This window comes from Pinus tabuliformis, chromosome 6, assembly GCF_031772625.1.
Source record: "Pinus tabuliformis cultivar Carrire ecotype Pingquan chromosome 6, CPIR1, whole genome shotgun sequence".
Lineage (NCBI taxonomy): Eukaryota > Viridiplantae > Streptophyta > Pinopsida > Pinales > Pinaceae > Pinus > Pinus tabuliformis.
In genome coordinates, this window is record NC_142292.1 from 1,256,730,061 (window position 1) to 1,256,756,031 (window position 25,971).

Here is a 25,971-nt window from a genome sequence, read left to right on the forward strand (position 1 = left end):
GTCAGCAGTTATCATAGTCTAGCCAGTTCCCTGGATGAAGGAGGGTCTCCAAATATGAGGTATGCTAACCATTTTTGTATCATGGGTCCTTATTTTAATGATTTCAGGCATTTTGGTATCGATCAAGGGCTGATTCAGATAATGGACTACTCTAAACTGTATTCATATTCCCCTAAGTTACCAGGATTCAGATACAGATACGGATCCGGATCCAGATTCGCTAGATTTTTTAAAATCCAGGATCCGGCTATGGCAAAGATACGTTAAGTACAAAAATATAATAATATTTTTTAAATTATAAAAAAACACTTTTAGAGTTCAAAAATCAAATCCATTTATAAATCACAACATTTAAAAATGAAACCATTAGATATATTATAAAACTGAAGACTGAAACAAGTTATCTGAAACTACCATTAAAAACTCTTTAAAAATAGAGAATGATTACAGATCAATTTTTATGGTCTTTGGTATCGTTGCCCCTTTGTTCATTAGATATCCCCTTTTATTAGAGTACTGGACATGATATGACATGAAATAATTCATTTTTGTTACATAGTTTAGAGAGAAGAGGCAAAAGGACTGAGACTGTCATTCAAAACACAGAGTCACAAGTGCATGCTTGTGTTCAGTGAATTCAACAAATGCCACCTCGTGCAATCTGGTTTTTATTATTATGTTAGTGACTAAGCAAACAAATCCAGAATGGTTTCTCAGAAGTTAGAACACAGAGTTTCAACAAACGCAGTCTCCCAAACAGCGAAAATTGAAATATGTATTACACTCTGGCAGCTGTATTATAAGTTATAACTACTTCTAAACACTAACAAAAGTTGACAATTCCAAAGTTCCAAACATGAGTGAGTCGTTGCCTAGCGAATGCATCTCAGTTCCGTTGTCGTTGTCTCTTGCTATCTTAATATCTCATCGTTGTCTCTTGATATCTGTTGTTGGCTGACAAACTCGTGGAAGAAGACAAAGAGGGACCACAAAATCGAATTAAGAAAAAAAACTAAAAACAATAACCGCAGTGCAATTAACATTCAAATCCAAGTGTACTTTAAATGGGATCCATTTCCAAAACACGGGATCCATTTCCAACCTAAGGGATCTGTTTCCAACCTGCAGGGATCCAACACGTCGTCGTTTCCTGGACGGATCAAGGTGGATCCGGGTCCGGATTGGATCTTAATTGTGGATCCGCAGATCTTTGACCCCAAGGTGTCAGATCCAATAACTTAGGTATTCCCCTACTTCACCTTGGTGGTTATCCTCCACCCTAGTCCTGTGTGACCTCCCTTGAGGCCTTTCACTTTTCACTGTTATTGAGGAGCACAATTTGGAGACCTTGATTGATGATGCATGTCCATGTCTTGTCCATATCTTCCACTTTCCATTTGTTTCCCTTGGTCATCTCCTTTCTTCAGGTTGATTACTTACTTCTCACATTCATAGACCCTATGCGACATGTCTTTGAGTATGGGCCTGGAACTTGGCCCCAAGAGATTGATGTAGCGAAATGAAAGAAAAATATTAAGAACCAAATAAAGCGAAACCAAAAAAAATGTTACAAGGCAAAATATGGTTGGGAAAAAACTTAAGTGTGTGGAAAAAAGCCTAGCCTAAGCTCTACCCCCCTCATTAGCCATCACCCAATTCCTAGCATATCATAACCTATCTAAATAAAATGAACTTTTGATTTCCCAACCGTGATGAGCAATGAAATGCAACATCCTAAGGGGGTTTTTTAATGCATCTCATTGAAGCTTGTAATTCAAGTTGTCTATGCATTAAAAAAAAAACATTATATAAAAAGGCATACTCGAGGGGCAATAAAAATAGGCGAACAAAAGAGGCAACTTAAGCCCCCCTACAGTGCTCCCTCTTAACATCAATATTACTCAAGGACATTGATTACATGGGCGTTACACCACAAAGGAGCATCTTCGTTGAAGTATTACTCCATCCAATTTCATCTTATTTCACTAGCACCTTCTGATTGATTGGTTGACCTACGAATTCTTCCTCCCCTTGAGGATGGAAGCACTTGAAAGGGCTCGTTGATAATCCTCCCATACTTAAGTGGGGTAGCTTGTTTACAAGTCTTCCATTAAAAGATATTTGATGATGAGGTTAGTGTGAAGTACTTTTATGCCTTGTTTCATTAATTTGGGTCGACATTGATGCTCTTATAGTGTGATGTATCTTTGATGTCGATATAACTTGATTCTATGACTTATGTTACGTGATTGCTCCAAGTTTCACTGGCCATCTCTTGAGGGATCAAATATTGCTTCATTAGCCCTTCAGATAGGTCATCCAACCAACTTGTGCCTCCACTTGAGACATCTCCAACTAGGTCAATTTACCTTTTGAGCAAGACAGCAGGGCATCATATGATTCAGTAGCGTGAGGCAGGTCATCCTCCTCCTCCAAAGCCTTAGATGCTAACGATTTGAGCTAGGATGTTGCCTCCATTAATGATGTTCTTTGGGTCCCTACAGGACACCCCCAAGCTAGATTCGCACCATTCTTGATAGGTGTTGGCTTGTGGATGATGTTTTGATGATGATCACTCAGTAGGAACCCTTTGGAGGGGCTTGTTGACTTTCCAAATTGACGAGAACTCTTTTGGAGCTTTCATGTTGCCTTATTGGAGAACACATGTACAACATATGCACCCACATGCTTGACATCATGGAGGATAGGAAGCCACTTCGTATTGAGAAGTGGCTTGATGATGATGGAACACATCCCTTTGACCATGAAATTGGTATTTGATGAATTTCCACCTTTTGAGGCAAATTTGAAACTTTTGGATGAGAGAGACGCACATATGGAGCATGACATCACTCTTTTCCAACTCACAATTCACAAGTGCCAACCAATTTGTGCAATTTTCAACTATTGCAGCAACTGTAAATTATTCTTCTAACTGTAAATTAATTAACAGTTCATTTCCCATACAAACAACGAATAATTCACAACTGCAATTTTCACCAAATTAAATTTTGTGAAAGATAAACTAGAAATTAAGAAAACACTGGCACATACAATAAGTTTGACACAATTCTTTTTGGACCAAAGTCCCCAAAAAAACCCAACTTGGGAAAACCGGTGCAGCAATTAAGGGTTTTTATTGTTAAGCAACAATGAGAAATTCTGAATACAATAAATATCGCCAAACTGGCAAATTTATCCAAGAGGAATACTGGCAAAAATTATCTGAGGGATTTCACCCTCTCCGAGCAATCTCGACACCGTCTGACCTCTGAAAAGCTAGTCATCCAACTTGACCTGCGCAAGCTTTGCATCACATTGGCACTGCCTGCCACACGTGTTGCTTTAATCAACTGCCAATCTAGTCATCTTGCCTACTGCTGACTAGGAAAATGCTTCTCCGACCCTCTGGAAAATTTTCTTAGCCTCTGGAACTAAAAACGTCTACCTCTTCAACTGGATCGAATAGCTCTTCTGAAGCAATTGCATAATCTTTGTGCTGCTTCCTGGAGAAAATCTCGGCCTCCCCTTTCTGACTCTCCGGGACTAGAAAACTCCCCCGGACTCACTATCTCTTTCCCTCTCCATCTTTGCTTCCCTTCTTCTAGCTCAAACTCTTCCGGCAACAACTACTGATCTATGGAAAATCAAACTACCCAAGGAAATCAATCTCAAGTGTGTGTTCTCCATCTATCCATCGACCTCCTCTTATAATCTCTAGTTGGGACTCTAACAACCAAGATTAAAACATAATCGATGGATGAGATCATCTCTAGATCGATTTGTGTGAGTTTCTGGATGATTCAAACATTTCTCAATTAATCCTGATTAATTAACCCCTTTTCCTAAGTTTAGACTTGGGAAATACTTAAAAATAGGCTAATAATCTAATTGAGACACTTCTAGGTGGAATTTCTTGAAACGATTTATTGGTTATGGATAACTCCTGTGTTTTAGCGTCTCCACAAAGTTTTAAGACTAGAACACCTCCAATGCTACAAAAACTAACACAATTTAGCTCTTTATGATATGTTCTTGAGTTGATATGGTTACACTTTTGGGTCAGCATGTGACCTTATCACATATTATGTGGATTACTTCTGTTTTAGGGCCTCTTAGCCACCTTTTGTAAAGGAATCATCCTACCTAGCTCTTGTATAAATAGGAGATCAAGTTCCTCACATTGGATAACAAAACACATCACATTTCTCCCTTATAACTGTGCTCGGAGAAGTTTTGCACAATGGAGGCCTAGTAGAGCTACTAGGCATAAGGCTTCTCTCTTTGAATTAGTTGAGCTTTTCTCTTGGATTAAATGGTGGATCTTGGATTTTGCATGCTTTGTAAGTTGGTTTATTTGCATTGTTTGGATAAATTCATGGGAATTGTTGCTAATTTCTGTCAAGTAGGTTAATTTGGCAAACTTTTGCATGTCTATGTTGATTTTGTCCTCAATTTCTAAAGGTTTGAGCGAGAGAGTCAATTAATTCTCTTCCCTTGCTAATATGGACAATTGAGAACCTTAATTACACCCTCAAGCAAGTTGGTTAATCTGGGTTATGTTGGATTTAGGTTTTCCCCTTTTAGATTGCCCTAGGTTTGGCATGTATCCTAGACTCCATTGCCCTAGTTATAGAAGGCAATTGTCCCTCCTAGTGGATAGGCTTTTGTGTGTAACAATTGGTTTAAAAAGCCCTAAATAGTAGATTTTAATTTTAAACCCTATTTTTATATTAATTTCATCACTTTATTTCCCATGGGACTTTGGATTGACAATAAATGGGTGTATTGATAAGGCACTCCTTGTGATAGGTCACCATTTCAAATCCCCCATGGATTAGTCAACAAAAAGAAAAAAATTCATCACTTCACAATATCGTTATTGCATCGGGGATAATTTTCAACTTTTATGAGATACTTTGTTGAAATATTGTTCATTGATGAATGTCTTATCACTATAATGTATAAGTGATTTTATGTGTGCATTTAATGGTGAAATTATTGGTTTTACATGCTTATTTCTGCATTTATTTAGGGTTGACGTCAAATGTTTATGAGCTTTTATTAGCAATCCGAACCATCACAAGTTGTTGAATCTTTTTCCCTAAGTCGTATATTGTCTAATCTTTCAAGCCATATAGTTTGTGTGAATTGAATGGTTAGGTTTGTTGCTATTATAAGCCCTAGTTTGTTGTTCAAAACTGCAACTTTGTGCCCTGGCTACAATAGCCAAGTGTTGAGTGAGCTCAAGGTGTGTTCCAAGGACTTATTTAAGTCTCCTTCAACTTTAATAGCCTTAAGATTGAACCGTAGGCCCTATGAACCCTTTTTCTTGCTTTACACTCAACCTCCATTGACCCAGTTTTGTCAGGGTGGATTTGCTTTGTAGGAATCTCAAGGGGTATTTACTTTTAGGTGTCCTAGGGGTATTTAATCCTCAAATCCTATCAAGAAGCCTCCCTTGTGGTGACTAGTTGTCACCACTAAATTGAAGAGGGATTAGTTATGAAGGTGACAGTGGTGACACCCCTGCCCTATGCTGCAAATATGTTGCTTAGTGAAGGCTTTATGCCAAGGTGCAAGATTTTGTAGCAACAATACCAATTGGTAACAAAGCACTGATTTCACTAGCTTCTAACTTTTCTCCCCATCTATCGTTGATTATTCAACCTTCAATGTCCCTTCATTTTCCTATCCTTTCATGCATTATTGTGCACATTTGTTCTATTTCTTTCGTCTGTTCACATCATGGCTTCTCTTCAACATATATTCTGAGAATAATGTTTCCTTTCATTATTAGTACTTTCAAAAGATGTACATATAGAGAACTTTTAAAAAAATGTGCATATGGGTGGCACCCACAAGACAGAAAAAATCAAACTTTAAAATCCATAGAAGTTGTCAAGACTCAAAATCACCCTAGATCATCTCAACTTTAAAATCCATAGAAGTTGTCAAGACTCAAAATCACCCTAGATCATCTATTAAAACTTAGAAGTACATGACCGACTCGCCCATACAACAATTCTATTAAATGTATCTGATTACCTCCCAAACTCTCACTTTGGTGTGTAAAAGTCCCAAGCACAAAGTGAAAACCCAAGGGCAACTTAAAGGAACTACACACTGTCAACTCAATAACTCCCTCTCTCACACTTTAGGTCAGCTCTTCTCCAACACAAGGGGGTATCACTAAGTAGGATTGCTAAGGCTATGACAAGAAGGCTCAAGGTGATGTGAAGAGACAGCTTAGCAAAACATAATTTTTGTATCATAGTAAAAACAATAGAGTGATGGAAGAAAAGGGACTAGTGCCCATCCAATACAAGGCAAGTAGAATCAAGGGGCTCCACTAAAAGAGCCATTTGCAAATGATTAAGAAAAATGGAGCTATGCCACGATAAGCCTTAATGTATTGTTAAATAATGAAAAAATACATAGGGGCCCTAAAGGTGCCACACTCGAGCTATGCCATGATGGTGTGCCTTAAAATGAAGCATTAGACTAGCAATAACAATTTGTTAGAAGCAACCTAATACATTCATTAATAGAACAACAAAGGGAAAAATAAGAGGGAAAATTCCTCACATAAATCCCTTCCAACATGGTAGATATACCCTTCCCCATGGCCTCTCAAGCATGTTTTTAACATGTGCTTCCTAACAAACATGAACAACAATTAGAGATGACAAATATTAGCTTCATATATAAAAGAAATAAGCCAATAATCTCCAAAAGCTTTCCATTTGATATTCAAAATAAACACATGGGGAGAGAAATCATCACAAATCCAACAATGATAAATGATGGAGAGAACTCGCCTTTTATAGGCTCTTAGCTCCATATCCTTTTACAAATATGATTTGTTTTCATAGATCTAATAATCCCTCCAAGAAATACAACAAAATAACCCCTCCAACAACTTCACTACTAAAAGTGGCACTGATTTGTTGAGATCCCTTTTCTTTTCAAAGAAGAGTTAATGAAATATCCAAGGAAAGCAATACAATTGTGTTCTCATGTAACCAAGTCCATGAGACAAGTCAATAATAATAAAATAATGGAGTTGGTTATGCAACAATCTCCAAAAATAGCATAAGAATGTAACAACCTTCTCAAAGTGTTTAATTGATTTTGATAGGAGTTCCAACAATCTCTATGATATCCTCCAAGGAAAAATGCATCACCAACTAAAACCTCGGATAATGTGCAATCAATATCTAAGAACATGTGTAGCTCCTCAAAAGGTGGACATGTAGCTCTCAATTGTGAGACGTCCTCCTCAAACCATGGAATAATGTAGCATCATGAGTGAGATATCCCATTAATAAACAATTAATAAGTGTGTAATAGAAGCTCCAAAATGTAGATATCCTCCTCAATGATAGTTTGAATCAAGTCAAAACCCTAAATATAGCAAGTGATAGACCTCCAACAAAAGCATCCATCAATGAAACATGAAAAAGAGTGCAATGTGGCTTCAACAAGTGAAGTGCTTCACCTCATGCATGAATAATGTAACCTATAAGCCCAATGACCAAGCCAAATCCTCCAAAAGTGGACAAGTGACTACCCAAGGTGCAAAACCTCCTCCATAATAATGAACATGACGACAATAAAGGCTCTAAAAGGTGGACTTTTCCCTTCATTCAAGGCACAAACAAGGAAAACTCTCCATGTGGAATGTCTCAACCATGATGCGGAAGAAAGTGTGCAAGGTGGCCTCATAAGGTGGAGCACTCAACAATAAGGTTGCAACAAACAACTCAAACTTCCCAAGTGTGCCAAGGGTTAGCTCCATAAAGAGAGGGATCAATTCATCATGGAATAATGTGCAATGGGCTAGATATATGCAGAACAGAATCAAAACAAGCCATGTATCACCATCAATCCATATGCCAAGTTATCCAAGTGATCATAGGAAGAGACAACCTCATCATCCAAGCAATAAGAATACTATAAGTCCATATATGCCTCCACATATGTGCCAATGAAAGGGGGAACTCCACATAGGATCATAAACCTAAGTGTCAAACCAAGCCATATAAGCTAAGTTGCTCCAATAATAGGCCCCAAACCATGTTAAAACATATCAAATAACCCGACATAGAGTATGAAACAATGTAAAAGAAAGGGGCAAATGTCAAGTACTATAGATTACCATGACACCAACCTAAATGAAGACGTCAATACCATCACTAACGTGATCCTATCTCAACTTCACAACATCATTATCCAACCCCTTGGGGGAGCTAGAACCCTCATACATATATGCTAGGAATAACACATGATCAGCAACATATCAAGCACAACACCATGAAATCAATATGAATCATATGAAGAAGCAAGCATCACCACTAACTATCCACTAAAATGCTAGTCCATCCATCAACGATATGCCACCACGACGAGAAAACCAATAGAGAAACCATGATAGTTCCCCACCATCCAAACAAAAAAGTAGCATCATCTCCAAGTTAGAAGAGAAGATGTATACCCCAAGTCCATCAATAGCACTATATGTCATCCTAAAATCCCATCACACAATGAGAATCACAAGTTTACATCTCATACAATATGAGGGATAACATCCCAAAATACCACTTGGCCATACAAGATAAAAACTAAATGTCCCTAAAAAAAATTGCCACTAAGATGGGCATCTGGGTGGCCACCACATGCTAGAATAAAGCAAGCTTTAAAATCCATTAATGTTGTCAAAATCACTCTAAATCATCAATTAAAACTTACAATTACACTGTCGCTTTCCCATGCAACAATTCCACAAAATGTCTCCAAAAGGCGGCCTAGCCATACAACATAAAAGCATAATGTCCCAAAAAATTTGCCACTAAGGAAAAAAAAGGAACAAAAGGCAATATTGCGAAAATTCACTTAAGCTGCCACGATCCCATGCTGGAAGAAGGATTGTTATTAGCAATCTTTGAGTGCCCCTAGCCATCATTCATTTGCTCCACACCAGGTACAACACTGTAACCTCATTTTCAAATTGTTGTTCATTCTTTGAAATTTTCACTACAAGATTTAGGAATATAACATTGGAAGGGCATAAAAGAGAGTCACGTGGCCAATTGTGGTGACAATGTGATACTCTCCGCTCCCTCGTGGTGACACTCTCCTCTCCCTCGTGGCTCATCAAACAATGTGCCTTTACCTAACCTCATTCCATCGAGACTATTTGGATCGAGCAAAAGGGACTGGAGACTTGGCAAAGAGTGCATTACTCATGGTACATGGCACCCCTACCAAATTCTTCAGGAGTTGACATAGGTTTGTCACATCTAGTTCCACATTTTGGACATACACTACAATCTGCAATGAAAAATTGGCACAAATCAATGAATTGATGGCTTGATAAAATTATTATTCGCTTTGACGGTTTGACCTAATAAAACAAAAGTGTAATCCATTTTCTCCAAATTAAAAGTAAAACTTCAATTATAACTAGTTAACAAGCAACAAGAAACTTAATAGCCCATGGTAATTGTTTACCTAATAGGGCAAATTTCCATGAATTTTGAGCTCAACTTCCATACCAATTTCACAGAGCAACAACCTAGATAGATGCTTAATACTACCAAGTTCCACATTACATGTAGAAAGAGCACAAGGATTGAAGGGTTCCAAAATGAACCAATTTATGGCCTATAACAAGCCCACCCAAGATAAGGGGCCAAGTAAAGAAGGCCTTTTCCAACTTCAACAAAGGTTTCCACAAACAGTGAAGCCTAAATAACCAAGTAGGACTACTTAGAATTGAGCCTCCAAAGTTTATTAAGATGGGCATCCATAACAAGTTTGTGAGACAAATACCTATACACTATAATCAGCTTTTTTTTTGAAGAACTTGGCCTTCTTCCAATTCTAGTACTGCCACCAATTAATGGGAAATTGAAACACCAACTTCAACAAGAGAGAGACTAGAGAAACTTCTTTCATATCATCCAAAAAAACTAACAAGTTTGTAATTATGAAACATTCCTTTCAACTCGAACTAAGAGACCAATCTCTAGTCCCATTGGTGAAGATCTCATGAATAGTTCTAATTCCTCTTCTAGAAAGTCTCAAGGCTTAAAAACATGGTGAATCAGCTAGTGTCTTGCCTCCATGCAAGACAATAGGTGGCCATCAAAATAGATCCTCAAGGTTTATCTCAATTAGTACATGCTCTTGTGTGAAAGTTCACAGAGGCTTTGAGATCAAATCTCATTGAATTCCTTGGGGTTATCGGTGGGCATTTTAACTAGTAGTCACTACCATCCTCCATTACAAAAATGGGGCGAGACAGAGGAAATCCACAGGGCCCTGGCAAGGTACCAACCACTAACAACATCCTCACTTCGAAATCCTAATACACAAGTGAGAGATTGTATTTCTCAAGAAAAAATAGGTTACCAAAGAGTACTCACTAAAAGACATGCCAAATCTAAAACCTTGGCCCTTCCAACTCAAGAATTGCTCCTTCCAACTGAAGGAGTGCTTGATAGTCCTCCATGCCTTCCAAATGCTTTAAGCAATAAAAGCCTCTTTAGTTCACCATGATAAGCATGTCAACAAAAGTGTGTAAGATGAGGCCCAACCATGACTCCTTCCCCAATGAAGCTTCCAACCAATACATTGACACAAGAGCATCTCCCACTTTTCGCTTTCTTTTGAGGCTCGGTAACTCATTGACACACAAGGCGCAAGATCAAGTATGAGTTATGATGATCCCCATTCTACCTGAATTCTTAGGAGTGAAACAGAGAACCCATATAACTCTATGAAAGCCCTTACACTTTCAATATTTTCCCAACAAAATGCTCCAACGGGGATTTTCCAATCTCTAGCAGTCATTAATCGACAAAAAACAACAAGAGGAGACATAAACATGAGTTGCAACCAAAGTCTTGGTGTAGATCTAGCAAAAGTTAAGGACCTAGTTGACCATTTTTCAAGTTTTTTCCACCCTCTAAATAACCATTTCCCACAATTGCTTAGACAAGACCTTAAAGGGAAAGGGGATGCACAAGAACCTAAAATTTACTTTTGGTGGAAGTTAAAACCATCCTTGGTCAAGTAGCCAATTAGGTTTATCATGAGGACTACCTGTAGCACTAGATTTTGGCCAATTATATTTGAAATAACAATGTAAAAAATTCTAAAGGCACTACATGGTATTATCCAACAGTTATTTCTCCTCAAGGATAGTAATGAAGGAATCATGTACAAAGTGCCTATCACCACGTTGCCCAACGTTTGCCTTAGGGAAAGGAATCCCCTTAATGAGGCTTTGACCCACTTTGTGGACAATCAAATATCCTAAAGCTTCACCAACCATCACATAAAGGGCAGATGGAAAGGGGCGTCCTTGATAAATTCACTAAAAGAAACCTACTTCTTCTAATTTCCATTTATTAATGGGGAGGCATCTTAATGCATCCACAAATGCAGTTTAAACTACACCCAAAAAGTAGGGCTCAAAGCCCAAATCTTTACACGTGAACAACATGAGGAACCATTTAACCATGTCATGGACTTTCTTAATTTCAATTTTAATAGAATTGAGCCTTAAGCACTTGGCACACTCCATGCCTTCATAGACTTCAATGATGTTAACTGGGAGAAGTCATCCCTAATGAAGCCAATTTGTTATGGACAAATAATATTAAATAATATATGCTTTAGTATCATGGTCGAGGCTTTGACCATTTTTTTTGTATTCACAACTGGTGACAAGCTCAAGATCCCTTGGCTTGAGGGTGAAGCGAATTCTTTTCTTGATACTAGTCCCCAATGATAATCTTATATCTTTTGCCTTGCACACTCGAAGCAAGTGCAAGAAACAAAATTCAAAGTCAACTTGTATGATCCACATGAAAAGTCATCTAATCCAAACAACTTGTCCTTTGCCATATCTAACAAGGCAATTGCCAACTCATCCAAAACTAATGATTGCTTGCAAATCCTTGTCTAGGCTTCTAAGAGTTTGTAAGGGGGCACATCCAAAATGGTTTTCATGGCCACCCTACACTTTTTAGTAAACATGAGTGACTAGAGATCATTTTGTAGTGGGAAACAAACTATTTTTCAATATCCTCCTATTGTGTAGGTCTCCCAATAGGGGTCTTGACCATAAAATAATTATCCATAGCTTCATTTGAAGCCAAATCTCTAAAGAAATATTCCATTGCCCATTCATTAACCTAGAATCAATGTGGTCTAGCTCACAACTAAGTTGCCTTGGAAAAAAAGAGTGACTAAAAATCATTTTGTAGTGGGAATCAAACTATTTTTCGATATCCTCCTATTGTGTAGGTCTCCCACTAGGGGTCTTGACCATTAAATAATTCTCCACAACTTCATTTGAAGCCAAAGCTTTGAATAAATCTTCAATTGCTCATTCATTAATCTAGAATCAATGTGGTCTAACTCACAACTAAGTTGCCATAGCACTTCACGAGTGATCTACTATTATATGTTGTCAAAGATTGGTTTTGTTGGCTTGAATTTCTTCATTAAAGGGTTTGGTTTGAAGTTAATGGCTATCCTCTTCAATCTCATCTTTGACAGTCTTGTAAATTATGCCCTTCCATCATATTGAGGTGAGTCAACTTCCATAAACCCTTAGAAATGAGTTTGTTAGAGAGATGACATCTTCCCACAATTCAATCCAGCCATCTTCTCCTCGCCTTGGAATAAGATGCCATACCCTTATGATGTGGTTAAAGCAGCGTCAATTTGTCATGTTCAAACCTACATAATATAGAAAACCATGGGTATACTAGAAGCTACCCACAAAATGGAGAATAAATAGGTTGGTCGTCTTATTGTGTGGCCTACTATAGTACTTGAATATCTCACCCACAATATAAAAAAAAAAGGTGTTCCATTGAAAAACCATGCCTTGTCAAGTCTTTTCGGGACCATCTCATTATCCCTATGCAAAGTTGACCAAGTAAAACAATGCTCAATTGATTCAATCCTTCTAAATTTGTTGCCATCATCCAACCCAAGCCTAGAATTGAAGACAAACCAAGTTTCATTCTCTCTTTGAGGGAATCTAACATGAAGCATGCCTTCCTTATCTCCATGAATTATCCCTTTCTTTTGCATCACTGGGAGCATGAATGTTTGCTAAGCCCAACATGTGACCACCTAGATTCAACTTAACGCAAACTGATCTCTATGTGGGATACATTCCCCTATCCATAACAATAGTAGATAGCTAGGGAGAAATGAGGACTGCTACTCCTCCACTATCTTCATCATGGGGGGAAGTAAAATGGATCATGTTCAGCAAGGTATAGTTTAAAACACTTCAAAAGGTGTGGTTTAAAACTCTTCAAAAGGAAGTCAAACACCCTAACTTTTTACAAATAAAGTCTATCAATGAGGGGAGTGCATTCACAAAATAGGGATCCCAACACTACCCTCATCCCGCATTGCATTAGACGACTTATTTAAATCATTTGAAAAGACCTAAGGTTAATAAAACAAATTAAAAGAGCCAGATACAAAACATTTGAACCAAAGACTTCTATCAATTGACAACAAGATTCCAAACAATTGAGCTATTTCAAATATTTAATATAGAAAGTGGAAATATACATTTGGGGCTTTAGCATTCTTGAGGCATAATGATAAACAGGCAACACTTAAATTTAGTCAAAATGGAAGAAAGGTTGAACGAGACATCAAAGGAGATGGACAGTAGCCTAACAATTTCTCAATCTAAAAGTCAACACCATGATTAAACTATTGAACCATGGCATAGAATCATTAAATAAGTGCATCAAAGAGACAAAAGGAACAATGGAAGACTTGCAGAACATTTTGGTTTTCTTGAACAAAAAATTAAAGAATTACAGAACTATATGGTTTCCCCAAATCAGTACGGTTTCCCTTAATCAGAAATCATGCATATCAATAATCACCATAAACAAGAAAATAGAATCAATGCACAAAAATATTGCATAGTGCAGGCATTATACTACAATCCTAGTAATCAAGGTAATATAACCCCTCTTATATTTCCTAAACATCATGACATCTTAGGATCATTAAATGCATTCACAAGCTAAGTCAACATTAAAGAAAGAGGGGGCTCATACAATTTAAAAAAAGCTAAGTAAAAGAAAGGCCGTTTTGCAATTATTCCACATAGAATGATGAGTAAAGCATCCCTATCGCATCATTGCATTTAGAAGGCCCAACTTATATTTAATTACTCTGGTGTTCAACAAGAACCACAGGACATTTAGACTGGCACATATTTGTCATGTATTTTTGCAAAAGCTTCTAGGGCATGGAAGAAAAAGATTTTTTCACCATGTTTGCTCGTATGCAACAAACTAATATTGTTGAATGCAAGAATGGAAGCTTCTGGCTGTGACAGTACAAAATATTTCAACAAAGAGTTTGCAAGAAGTGCGCATTGTTAGCTTAAAATTGAATTACATTTGGTCAACATCTCAAAATTCAGGCATCTATCTAGAAAGCAAAGTTTCTGGGAATTTTAAAACCAAGGTTTGCACCTCTTCATCCCTACTAACAAAACACTGATGTGATGACGTTATAATGCTAATAGGTTATCGTTGAGTGTGCTGCATTCAATATAACCATCACATCAAAATGTACTCACCAGTAATTTTTGCCCATATCAGATCCCCATGTCCAGGTTCTCCTTGATAATCATACAATGTTGCAGCTAAGGCCGCCATCTCATCATAATCTGTTTTTTTCATTTCACTGATCATTTCTTCTTCACTGTCCTTCAACTTCAATTCTTGCATTTCCCCTCGTGAAATAAAAAGCTTCAGTCTTTCTTCCCTGAGACAGAGATATTCCTCTTCTTGATCACAATATTTAACCTGTACATAGCAATTTTATCCCAATTTGTCAAATATCCAATGCCACAAAAATGATGAATAAGACTCTGTGACTAGCATTTCAATACACAACACCATTTCCTGGGAAAAACAAAAGCATGCATAACATTAGCGACTGATTCTTTAACTGTAAAAAGCAACATTCTTCACATAGAGGCAACAATTACAAAACCCCTAGTATAAGCATCTGCAGAACAGCATCTCTAAACCATCACAATCAAGTTTCGAACACTGATGTCTGACTGATAAGATACCCACATATACTGAAGCATAAACATGACAAACAAATTTACAGTTAATCATGCTATTCAGGAATCTGCATACATGATGTTGATTATTTTCTGCAATGTACCCATCAATTGTTCCCAGGTACCAAACATCGTCCAAAGGCCAATAAACCTGTCACTTTAAAAGTGTCAGTAAATAGGTCATATTTACTAGAAAGATGTACCCTTCTCAAATGATAAAAGTTCAACAGATTTTAGGATAAACAGAAGGAACTAAAACTTCAAATCCAGTGGCCAAAACATAACAAACAAATCAAATATGTAACAAGTTTACCATAGAGATATAAAAATAAGAAATTTGTTACCTTGCACTTGTGGTTAAGTAATGCCTCTGGATCAGCTTTGCCAAGGTTAACTCTGTAAACATGCACAGCATTAAAAAAGGAAAATGTTGATCTTGATATATTAGCATCTTGAATAAAATCTCAGGAGTGATTCAATAAGCATTAGATCAAGTCAATTTGCTCAATGATCCCCTTATGCTATTTTGTGTACCATACCCATGCCATATGGACCCGCCCACCCACCCCCGGTATATTTTACATCCCTATTTATCAACAGAAATACAATATTGAAGATCAGCCCCTGACATAAACACAGATGGCTCTTCTGTAACAAGAAGTAATCAGTCAGTTTGTCTCTTTTTGACAAAACACATTCAATACTACTAAAATAACAAATTCATATCTTTTTCAATTGTCATAAATGGGCCCTAAGCAGTAGTCAGAGCAGCAAAGACATCAGAAACAGACCAGAATTTCCAGAATTTAAATCGCGCGAGACAAGTATTCTTTGTGCCCAACAGCTCTGTTGTCTAAAACTTGCGGAAGGCAAATACCAGAGGATCCTACAGTTCATTGGAATCAAATGACATAGTCCATGTAAACACAAAGAATAGCTATCTCGATTGCAGTTTGATATAGATGAGACAATGTGTTTACATTCCAAGTTATGAATCACAGTGTTTAAACTTTAAACTGGACTTTCCAAGTGACTACTGATCCGGTTGCATGCCTAGATGCAGGCTACCCACAACATGAATTGGTCACGAGGACTTCATGCAAATTCATATCCAGACACTGGTTGGAAAATGCCACCTACTATCTTGGGCATTGATGCCCAATGGGAGATGTGGGCAGTAGAGGTAAAGCTGGCATGGAGGACAAAGTGGATAGCCTGTCAATTTTGATGGATCTTATAGAAAAGGACTGGACAATGAATGCAACGTCAGTTTTAGCAAATCATGAGATGGGAGTCCCATCAACTGAAACCAGATCATAATTTATAACAGACAGCAGCAAGAAGGCTTGGGTATGGTACTATGGTGGCACTAATGCAGTATCACAGTCACGATTAACAGGGTAATCATGAGAGAGAATAAATGTCTTGCTCAAGCAGGAATGAATTGGGAATATGGAACAAGTGAATATAAACAGGTGTAGTTCTCTCCTTTATACATCTTTAATCACTTATCTGTCAGAAATATGGGAAAAGAACTGAACAACAGAAGGCACAGTTCTCTCCTTTGTTTGGCCATACTATCTCCAGTTCCATCTGTTGGGCTTCCCTTTCCTCTCGGCAGCTTCAGATGTGCTCGCTTCAGTTGAGGGTTGAGAGACAGATAACCATCTTCCCCTGGTAGAAAGGATTTGCAGACTTTGCTCTTTGCCTGAGGTAGAGACTAAGGAGCACTTTATGTTTAAATCTCCTGTCTAAATGAGATAAGAGGGAGGTTTTATTGCATCTACAGGGACTTGGGCATAATTTTATCAACATTATTCAAACACTTCAATCAGCAATGCCTTGCCTTGCAAATTAGAGATACATTTTCTCTCAGATTGTGCCTATTTCAGAGCAATTCTAGAGCAGCTACCCACAGCACCTCCTCTTTTCATCAGATCCAAGACAATGGGGGATTGAAATTCTTCATGACACTTGGTTGGACAATGCAAGAACCATCCAGCATTGCTCCCTGGCCTGCACCACCAAGGCTCCAGACTGTGCCACGTTGAGGGCACCTATGAGAAACAAAGCTGCTCAGAAGCATCACCACTGCAGAACGCCTACTCAGAGAAGCATTACCAGTTTCTCCCCATATAGTAGGAGTTCTTCAACCCTGTATGTGAGAAGTGGTTCTACTTCTTCTTCCACCTCCACTTCAACCAGTAATCAAGAGCAGTTTGTTGTCAGCCAGGGTTCTTCACCACAGCCCTATTAGTCCAGGCATCTTTTAGAGGAAATTATTCGACAGACACGTGATGTTGATGTCCATACCATTATGTTGGATGATGAGAAGGACTGTCTACCTCCTCTAGGGGTAGTGGCACCTTAGTTCAGCCAACGCTTCTTTTACTGCCCCTTCTTCACTTTCTAAGGTTTTCCTTCTCGGGACAACACTCTTGTGCATCTATGTTTATCTCATTTCATGTTGCTCTTGTACTCATTGTTCATTTCATTTTAAGGGGGCTTTTCTTTTGCCCTCCTATCTTTTGTTTGGCTACAATTGTTGGTTGTCACTAGTTCCTTAGGTCTTTTTTGGCCTTTGGTGGACATTAATACAAATTTCAATTTCAATTTCAAATTGCATGAATCGGAGACCTCTGCTAGGATGAAACCTGTCTACAGTCAAGGCAGGGACAAAAGAGGGTGAGTTATGCTATCAATGGATTTCATATCTATGAGGGTTAAGGGGGGACAGAAAGAGAAACCTAAGAATGTCTGCGGGAGGAAGAAACAACAGGTTGACGTAAACATATAGAGATGTCTGACCCAGTAAGGCAAAAGGTGGGAGGGTGGAAGAAGGGATCAGAGTTCAGGCACAAGAAGCAAGGTCCAAAAATTCAAGAGCAGCACTCTCCTTTAGCCCAGCAGACTAAGTTGAAACCATGCCAGGAGGAACATCTATAAGGCCTCTCTCAACATGCAGTGAATCATAATGGATATCTTGGTGAGCTTTGTAAAGGGTGACTGATGAATTGAGAGGCTTGGCGGACACTCTCAAGAACAAGATCCACTAAACTGAGAAGGAGATAGAAGAATCAAAGATGAGCAAGCCTGCAATGACAGATTGTCTCACAGAAATAGAAAACCAGTTAGCAGTGGTTTGCAACACTCTCAAAGTAATTCTGGACAACTCGAGGCCCAAGTATTTTCGGTAGAAATGGGTGAGCGAGTGAAGTAAGGGCAACGGTCAATCCAACGATCAAGAATTGCTGCTCCTCTCACTTCTGACTGAGTAGAAGGTATACCAGATAAGCCACCCAAGAATATTTTTGGTTTTTGTTAGGGATAGCAAATCATAGTTAGTATTGTAGGCTGCAAAATTTTGGCTTACTTGGTAATGATGAAGTACAGTAATATCTTTGAACTTATAAGGACAGCTGCAGACAGAGGATCTCAAATATTTTGTCTATTAATAATTAAAAGACTTCATTTCTAATTAAAAGCAAGAAAAACAAGACACTTACTCTCTCCATTTTTTCTTGCTTGGAGCAGCATCTTGGTCATTATTCACCGGGGCATCCGATTTCACAATGGGAGCAGGCAATCGCTCTGCTTGCTTCACAGTTCCCGAATTCAAATTTAAGGCAATCTGGGCAGCCCGTTGCGTTCGTGCCTTGCTTTCTCTCAATTGCGTACCAGCACCTACCTTGCTATCGTCAATATCCAAATCAATTCCTTCAAATTTTCTCTTTTTCTGCAACTTCTTCTTCCTCAGCTCGCTATCCTCATCGCCGCCCACAGGTAAAATCGACCTATTCGCACTCTTGTCCGGATGGCTTTCCTTCAATTCTGCATTCTCATTCTCCTCACCTCTCTCGGATCGAATTGCAGTATTCGGGAAATCACTCCCTGGGCTGCTCGGCAGCACTCCCTTATCTACATCCATTGAATTATCATGATGGACACTCCCCTTCAAATCCCCCTCTACTCCATCCTCACCCCCCTGAACATCAATTCTACCCAGCACTTCCGCATTCGTGTCTGCCGCAAAAATGGTGTTATTCTTCAGTAGGAGACCCTCCTGGACCCCCAACCCGGTTTCTCTCAATCTAGCACGGTTTAACAGTCTCTCATGATAGGAAACAGCATTATTATCAATGCCATTGTCCATGTCCATGTGGGCATTGTCATCGTTTCTTTTTCTTCTTCTTCTGGTATAAACCAACAATGGCTTTCTATCATCAAGGGAAGAGGAAGAGCGCTTCTTACTGTTGGGATTGGGATTGCGATTGAGATTGGGATCATCGCCTTCCACTTCCAGCTTCTTGGGTTTGCCCTTTTTAACACTGAAACCCACCTTGGCATCAGTACTTCTCCCATTGCCATTGACATTGGAGTTGTCAGAAGTCGTCGTAGTGCTGTAAAGCTTCTGTATTGGCACATACTTCATGGGTGTGCCACTCGCACTCACATTTACATGTTGGTATTGTTCTGTTTGGCCATTCTCATCATGGAGAGAGGAAACTTTTGGAGCAGGATCCTTGGAATTTTTGAGAGTATGACTATTGATAATCCCATTCTCTTCGCAAAATTCTCGCTTCATTGGCATGTCGAGGTTGTCTTCGATGGCCTTTGCCTGCTCCTCGTAGATGGCCTTTGCCTTCTCCTCCTCTACTCTTCTGCTTCCCTCCAAATCTATGAGTCTCTCCTTCTCCTCATTCATTGTTGTTGTGTATGTAGAAATATATATAGAATTTTCCGCGTTTAGGGTGGCTAAAACCCCTTTTTCAAAACATCACTTAAAATATGAAAAATAAAATCCCTACATCACTTGCATTAATTCTCCTTCACCTCCTACACAATTTGTGGATTTATTTAAAATTTGTTGCGGTGTTCACACATTGTGTTTATACTTCAATTTCTTTCAATTTGGTTATTCATTTATTTAAAATTGGTTTCGTTGTTCTCTTTTTCGTTTTACTATTCTACCCAAATGAATTGGTGATTTATTTTAAAAAAATATCATAGTTTAGGCATTATGGTGATTTATTTAAAAAAAATATCATTGTTTAGGCATTATGGTTTTAGTTTTCTACTTAAATGAATTTGGAGATTGAGATTAATTTTGGTTTTAATTTTCTACTTAAATGAATTTCCACATTAATTCAATTATTAATTCATGATATGATTAAATTGGATCAAACTTGGTCTTTTATTTTGTTTAAACGAAAAATATTTATTAAAATATAATTTAAAAATTAATTATATTAATATACATTTTCATTATTATCGAAGAAAAATATTTATTAAAATGTAACATTATGAAATATCATTATTAAGAGTAGAAAACATTTATTAAGATGCAATCCTATGAATCAATGAGATCAACATGCATTGTATTATATTAATACATCTAAATAATATTTTATATATTCTTATTATTATTAATACATTTAAATAATATTTTATTTAATATTTTTTGAAATATTAAAAAATATATTTAATGAATTTTCAAGACAATTTATGAAATATAGTGGTGGAGCTTGTTTCTCTTCTCTCAAAAGAATATTTATTAAAAGAGTTAATGACGTCAAGATATATTTGCATTATTATTAATAAAATGTATTTTTTAAAATGCGACACTGAGTTAATAAACTTAATTAACAGTTATTTTTTAACGGCTAATTCTCAACCAGATGCATCTTTGTTATTTAAACATTCTGACTAACTAATTTTTCATCTTTGTCATGAGGATAAACTACATTAGATGACTAACTGATTTTTCACTTTTGTCATGAAAATGAACCACATTCGATGGTTCGAAACATGGACCAACAACTCATGATGTGATTAATCCTAAAAACTTTATCAAAATTAGTATGGATCACAAAAATCTAAAATCAAGCATATGTATTCTATCAATACATTTAAATAATATTTTTATTTTATTTTATTTTTTTGAAAGGTTCAAAACCCTTATTTCAATTAATTTTCACGCCAATTCCTTAGATACATTTATTAAAATGCAACACATTTAGAATTTCATTATGATAAATATCACATACATAATAATCATGAACCATCTTGACATTAAACGTATATTTACATGAACACAATATTATGAATATCATATACATAGTAATCCTGCATAGACCATGACGTCAAGATATATTTATATTAAAAAAAATTGTTATAAATATCACATACATAATAATCATAATGATTAAGTGACCATGACGTCAACATATATTTATGAATATCACATACATAATAATCATAAAACTGACAATGACGTCAACCTATATTTACAAAACAAAACAAAAAAATTATCATACACATAATAATCATAACTTACCAAAATGTCAACATCAACATATTTATCGGCTTAATCTAATTTATAGACGAAATGGACTTTTTCACGACTATTTTTTTCTGATTAATTTTAAAAGGCGTTGAATCCATTTATACATTCAAAATTGTATTTTAAACAATAAAAAAAAATCTTGAAATCAGATTTTAGTGAATTCCAAAAAAACTATTTCATCGCTATTTTATTTCATTTATAAATTAAACTAGGCTTATATTTATTATATAATTACCACAACTTCAATATATTTTTTATATAATCATTATATTTTTTTATATATTCATTGCATAAAAGTGATATTTTATTTGTTATTTATTATGACTTTGATTTTATATGAATAGTGTTTTGTTTATAATCTGAGTTTATATGGATAGTATTTGGTTTATTATGTAATATTTAATGAGAGGTCTGTGATTATGAGTTTATATGAATAGTGTTTGGTTTATCATCCAATATTTTATGAGAGGTTTGTGATTATGTGATTATGAGTTTATATGAATAGTGTTGGTTTATCATCCAATATTTTATGAGAGGTTTGTGATTATGAGGTTATATGAATAGTGTTTGGTTTATTATTTAATATTTATGAGATTATATGAATAGTAATTTGTTTATTATTTAATATTTTATGAGAGATTTGTGATTGTTATGGAAAATAATAAAAACATTATCATGTATAAAAATTAATAAGAATGTGATTATGATTATAATTAAGTAATGTATATATTAAATCTATATAAAATATAACCATATGTTAGGAATGAGGATTGAACATACATTACTCTATATTTTTTCCTCGTGGTAGATGTATATGTAAAGTATTTAATATATATTGTATATTTATTATCACTTTAAGGTTATCTTTTTTCTTTTTTTTTACCAATCACTATGAATTATTAAACACTATAATATTTATTTTAATTGCTCAATAACACTCTAATATGAATTGTACCAAGTTGTAAGTTTATGGCAATGTTTAATTGATCTTATAGTTACATTCTATTGTTATCTTCTTATTTTTCAATATTGCTCCTTAAAAAAATTTGCAATGTGTTTGCGGAATGTCATGTGAAGGTGTTGATAGTGAGATTTGACCATTTGTATTGCAATGTAAACAAGTTAAGATGTAACCTCTTAGTTAATAAAAGAGAATATTTCTATGATGAAGCTAACAATCAACAAAACATTATCATGTGTGAAAATTAATAAGAACTTAATTATGCTTACGTATTGTATATATTAAATCTATATAAAATATAACCATATGTTGGGCATGAGGATTGAACATACATTACTCTATATTTTTTCTTCATGGTAGATGTATATGTAAAGTATTTAATATATATTGTATATTTATTATCACTTTAAGTTTATCTTTCTTCTTTCCTTTTACCAATAAGTATGAATTACTAAACACTATAATATTTATTTTAATTGCTCAATAACACTCTAATATGAATTGTACCAAGTTGTAAGTTTATGGCACTGCTTAATTGATCTTACAGTTACATTTTGTTGTTATCTTCTTCTTTTTCAATATTGCTCCTTAAAAGAAAATTGCAATGTGTTTGTGGAATGTCATGCGAAGGTGTTGATAGTGAGATTTGACCATTTGTATTGCAATGTAAACAAGATAAGATGTAACCTCTTAGTTAATCAAAGAGACAATATCTTTATGATGAAGATAACAATCGACAAAACATAAAGATATCATCGAAATAAATGTTATTTATGGTGTTGAGTACTTTGATTTTCAACGTTCATTGTGAATGTTCATCTCAAGTAACCAATAAGAGTATCTTTTATGGTTCATGATTATTTTTATGGTTGATTGGATACATGCAATCTACCAATAAGGTGTTTTTGTTTTATGTGAAAGTCAATTGAGATTAAGATTATTTTTCGAATTCAGGAAAGTGAGCTTCTTTTGTAATTAACATATGATTTCACTCTAGTTAAATAAGATATCGTTTTTTTTTGTTAGACATGAGAGTCATTTCAAGTCTCTCCAACATCAAGTTCTTTCATATGAAAAGGTTGTCCTCTTGGTTTTAGTAGTCATTTGATATCCCTAAGGGTTAGCTCAATTGGTCAAGGTATCGTTGCTAAAGCACCTTGCCATTGGGAGGTCACGGGTTCAATTCTCCTTGATGCCCTCAGGGTTAGGCTTGGATTAGTTTACTCGGTAGGTGTGGTCCCTTTGGGTGGACCTACCATGATTTTCCGTGAAAAAACAAGAAGAAGTCAATTGACAAGAGAAACAAAAGCCTAATTCCTTTTTCCTCAAATATGGTTTAGCCATTGAGACAAGATGATATGCTAATCATTGAACTAGGTGAAAATTAATTAGGAGAGAGTGGAGGTTTACAAATATGAAAGTGTGGGGCAACATAAAAGTAGTTATATTAACACTTCGATGAGATAAATCTCTCAATGAATCCTTGAAATGAAAGTGGGGCTTGAGGGGTTGATTTGTATGGCGCACATGTCCATCCATTAGCATTGTCCTTTGGCAAGAGAAACAAAAGCCCAATACCCTTTTCCTCAACTATGGTTTAGCCATTCAAACAAGATGATATGTTAATCACTGAACTAGGTGAAAAATAATTAAGAGGGAGTGGAGGTTTACAAATATGAAAGTGTGGGGCAACAAAAAAGTGGTTATATTAATACTTCGATGAGATAAATCTCTCAATGAATCCTTGAAATGAAAGCGGGGCTTGAGGGTTTGAGTTATATGGTGCACATGTCCATCTACTAGCATTGTCCTTTGACAAGAGAAACAAAAGCCAAATTCATTTTTCCTCGACTATGGTTTAGCCATTGAGACAAGATGATATGTTAATCATTGAAATAGGTGAAAAATAATTAAGAGGGAGTGGGCATTTACAAATATGAAAGTGTGGGGCAACATAAAAGTGGTTATATTAATACTTCAATAAGATAAATCTCTCAATGAATCCTTGAAATGAAAGTGGGGCTTGAGGGGTGGAGTTGTATGGTGCATGTGTCCATCTACTAGCATTGTTCTTTTTATGCATTTACTAGGTCTCTTTTTTGAGATATCAAAATGCGCTAGTCCTTTGTGGTATGGATTCCTATCATAGAGTCGTTGTGAGCCCATAGAGACTACCTCAAAACCTAATATCATATTAATTAAACTTAATCCCATTTTCTTGTTAATATTGCATCTAGCAACCAAGCAAAAAATGGCTCACCCAAAGAGACCAAGGAAGTTATGCCCCAAGTATAACAGGTAGTGATATTGATTCTTGCAAAATACATCTTAATATTTTTTCTATAAACATGAAATTATCTATGATGAATATTAATAGTGCACAATGTTGGTATAGTTTGTGGGCAACATTCCTCCCAAGACCATGATTTAGGTCTACATGAATGAGGTGGAACCCTCATAGTTGTCATTACCAATGCATCAAAGCCTTGAACAAAGGTATTTTTGTTTTTATTTCTTGAATATTATGCACGTGAAATAATAATCTCCTATGCCCCTTTGGCCCATAAAAAGACTCCATTGATTTTCTCATGCTCATTTAAGGAATTACCAAATGAGCAGGGCACCAAGCATTATTACTTTCTGTAGACAATACACTTTCCTAGTATACAACACAATTTTGGTTGCTCCTTGAAACCTATAGTGAATTTCATCTACCACAGGCATGAGTAGTTCATTGACCCCACCCTTAAAGGAGAGTATATTTGAAGGTTTACCTGTCAAAAGAATTTGAGGAGTCTATAATAATTGATATAGCCAACAATATTTTTAAGAAACAATTAAGATAAATGAAATTTTTTAGCACATGTTTTTAAATGGAAAACATGGAACCATAAGATTATGAATTTCTCTTTAACGGCTAAGATTGATCTAGTCCAACCCCATGTTATCCAAGCATCTTAATCCCCTTAATTTGTAACTATTCCTTGGGTTAGTAATGATTCTAGAGATTATTAGCTCCAAGTGGTGCATCAAAACTCGCATGCTAAAAATGTCGTTGCAATGGAAAGACTAAAGCTATTTCCCCCTTAACCTTGATCACATCAACTAATAATGGACCATGGCCAAGGAGTGTTCATGTTTGGTTTCTTCAAAAAGTGTGTTGACCTGGGCAAGGGAGAACTTCATGTGATGTGAAAGGATTGTGGTCCCATAGCTTCTTTGTTGTATTTTGGCTTACTTACATTTGGAAAGCATAGATTGGGTGTATGTTTGTTTTGGGATCAATTTTACGGAGGCAAAATTCTTGGTGTAGTGGTTGGAAAATGTTGCATATTTGGCATCTTTTGCATGGGTACATTTTTCGAGGACGATGGGCTTTTAAAACATGTGGAGTGACCATCTCGGAGGAGGGTGTTGTGCACTTGAAGGTTAGGCATTGATCCCTAGGAACTTTAGAGCTACATTATAGATGTATTAAATAGGAACCTTGAGTCAACGAACCATTGTTGGAACATGCACCGTCAT

The 25,971-nt window shown here is 36.3% G+C and overlaps 1 protein-coding gene across 15 annotated transcripts in view; it reads right to left on the reverse strand.

Moving 5' to 3' along the window:
* LOC149263220 (histone-lysine N-methyltransferase TRX1-like) overlaps positions 1-19,869 on the reverse strand; it is a 372,050-nt gene extending 352,181 nt beyond the window's left edge. For all 15 annotated transcript variants that reach the window (XR_016259237.1, XR_016259234.1, XR_016259240.1 and 12 more), the window contains exons 1-4: positions 18,646-19,869; positions 15,484-15,535; positions 15,216-15,290; positions 14,645-14,873 (exon numbers count right to left, since the gene is read on the reverse strand). Coding sequence is in view for 3 of the 15 variants with exons in the window: in XM_089425947.1 (XP_089282073.1) it covers positions 14,645-14,873; positions 15,216-15,290; positions 15,484-15,535; positions 18,646-19,844 (1,555 nt within the window). In the remaining 12 variants the exon portion in view is untranslated. The remainder of the gene's footprint in view (positions 1-14,644; positions 14,874-15,215; positions 15,291-15,483; positions 15,536-18,645) is intronic.
* Positions 19,870-25,971: the final 6,102 nt, after the last annotated feature.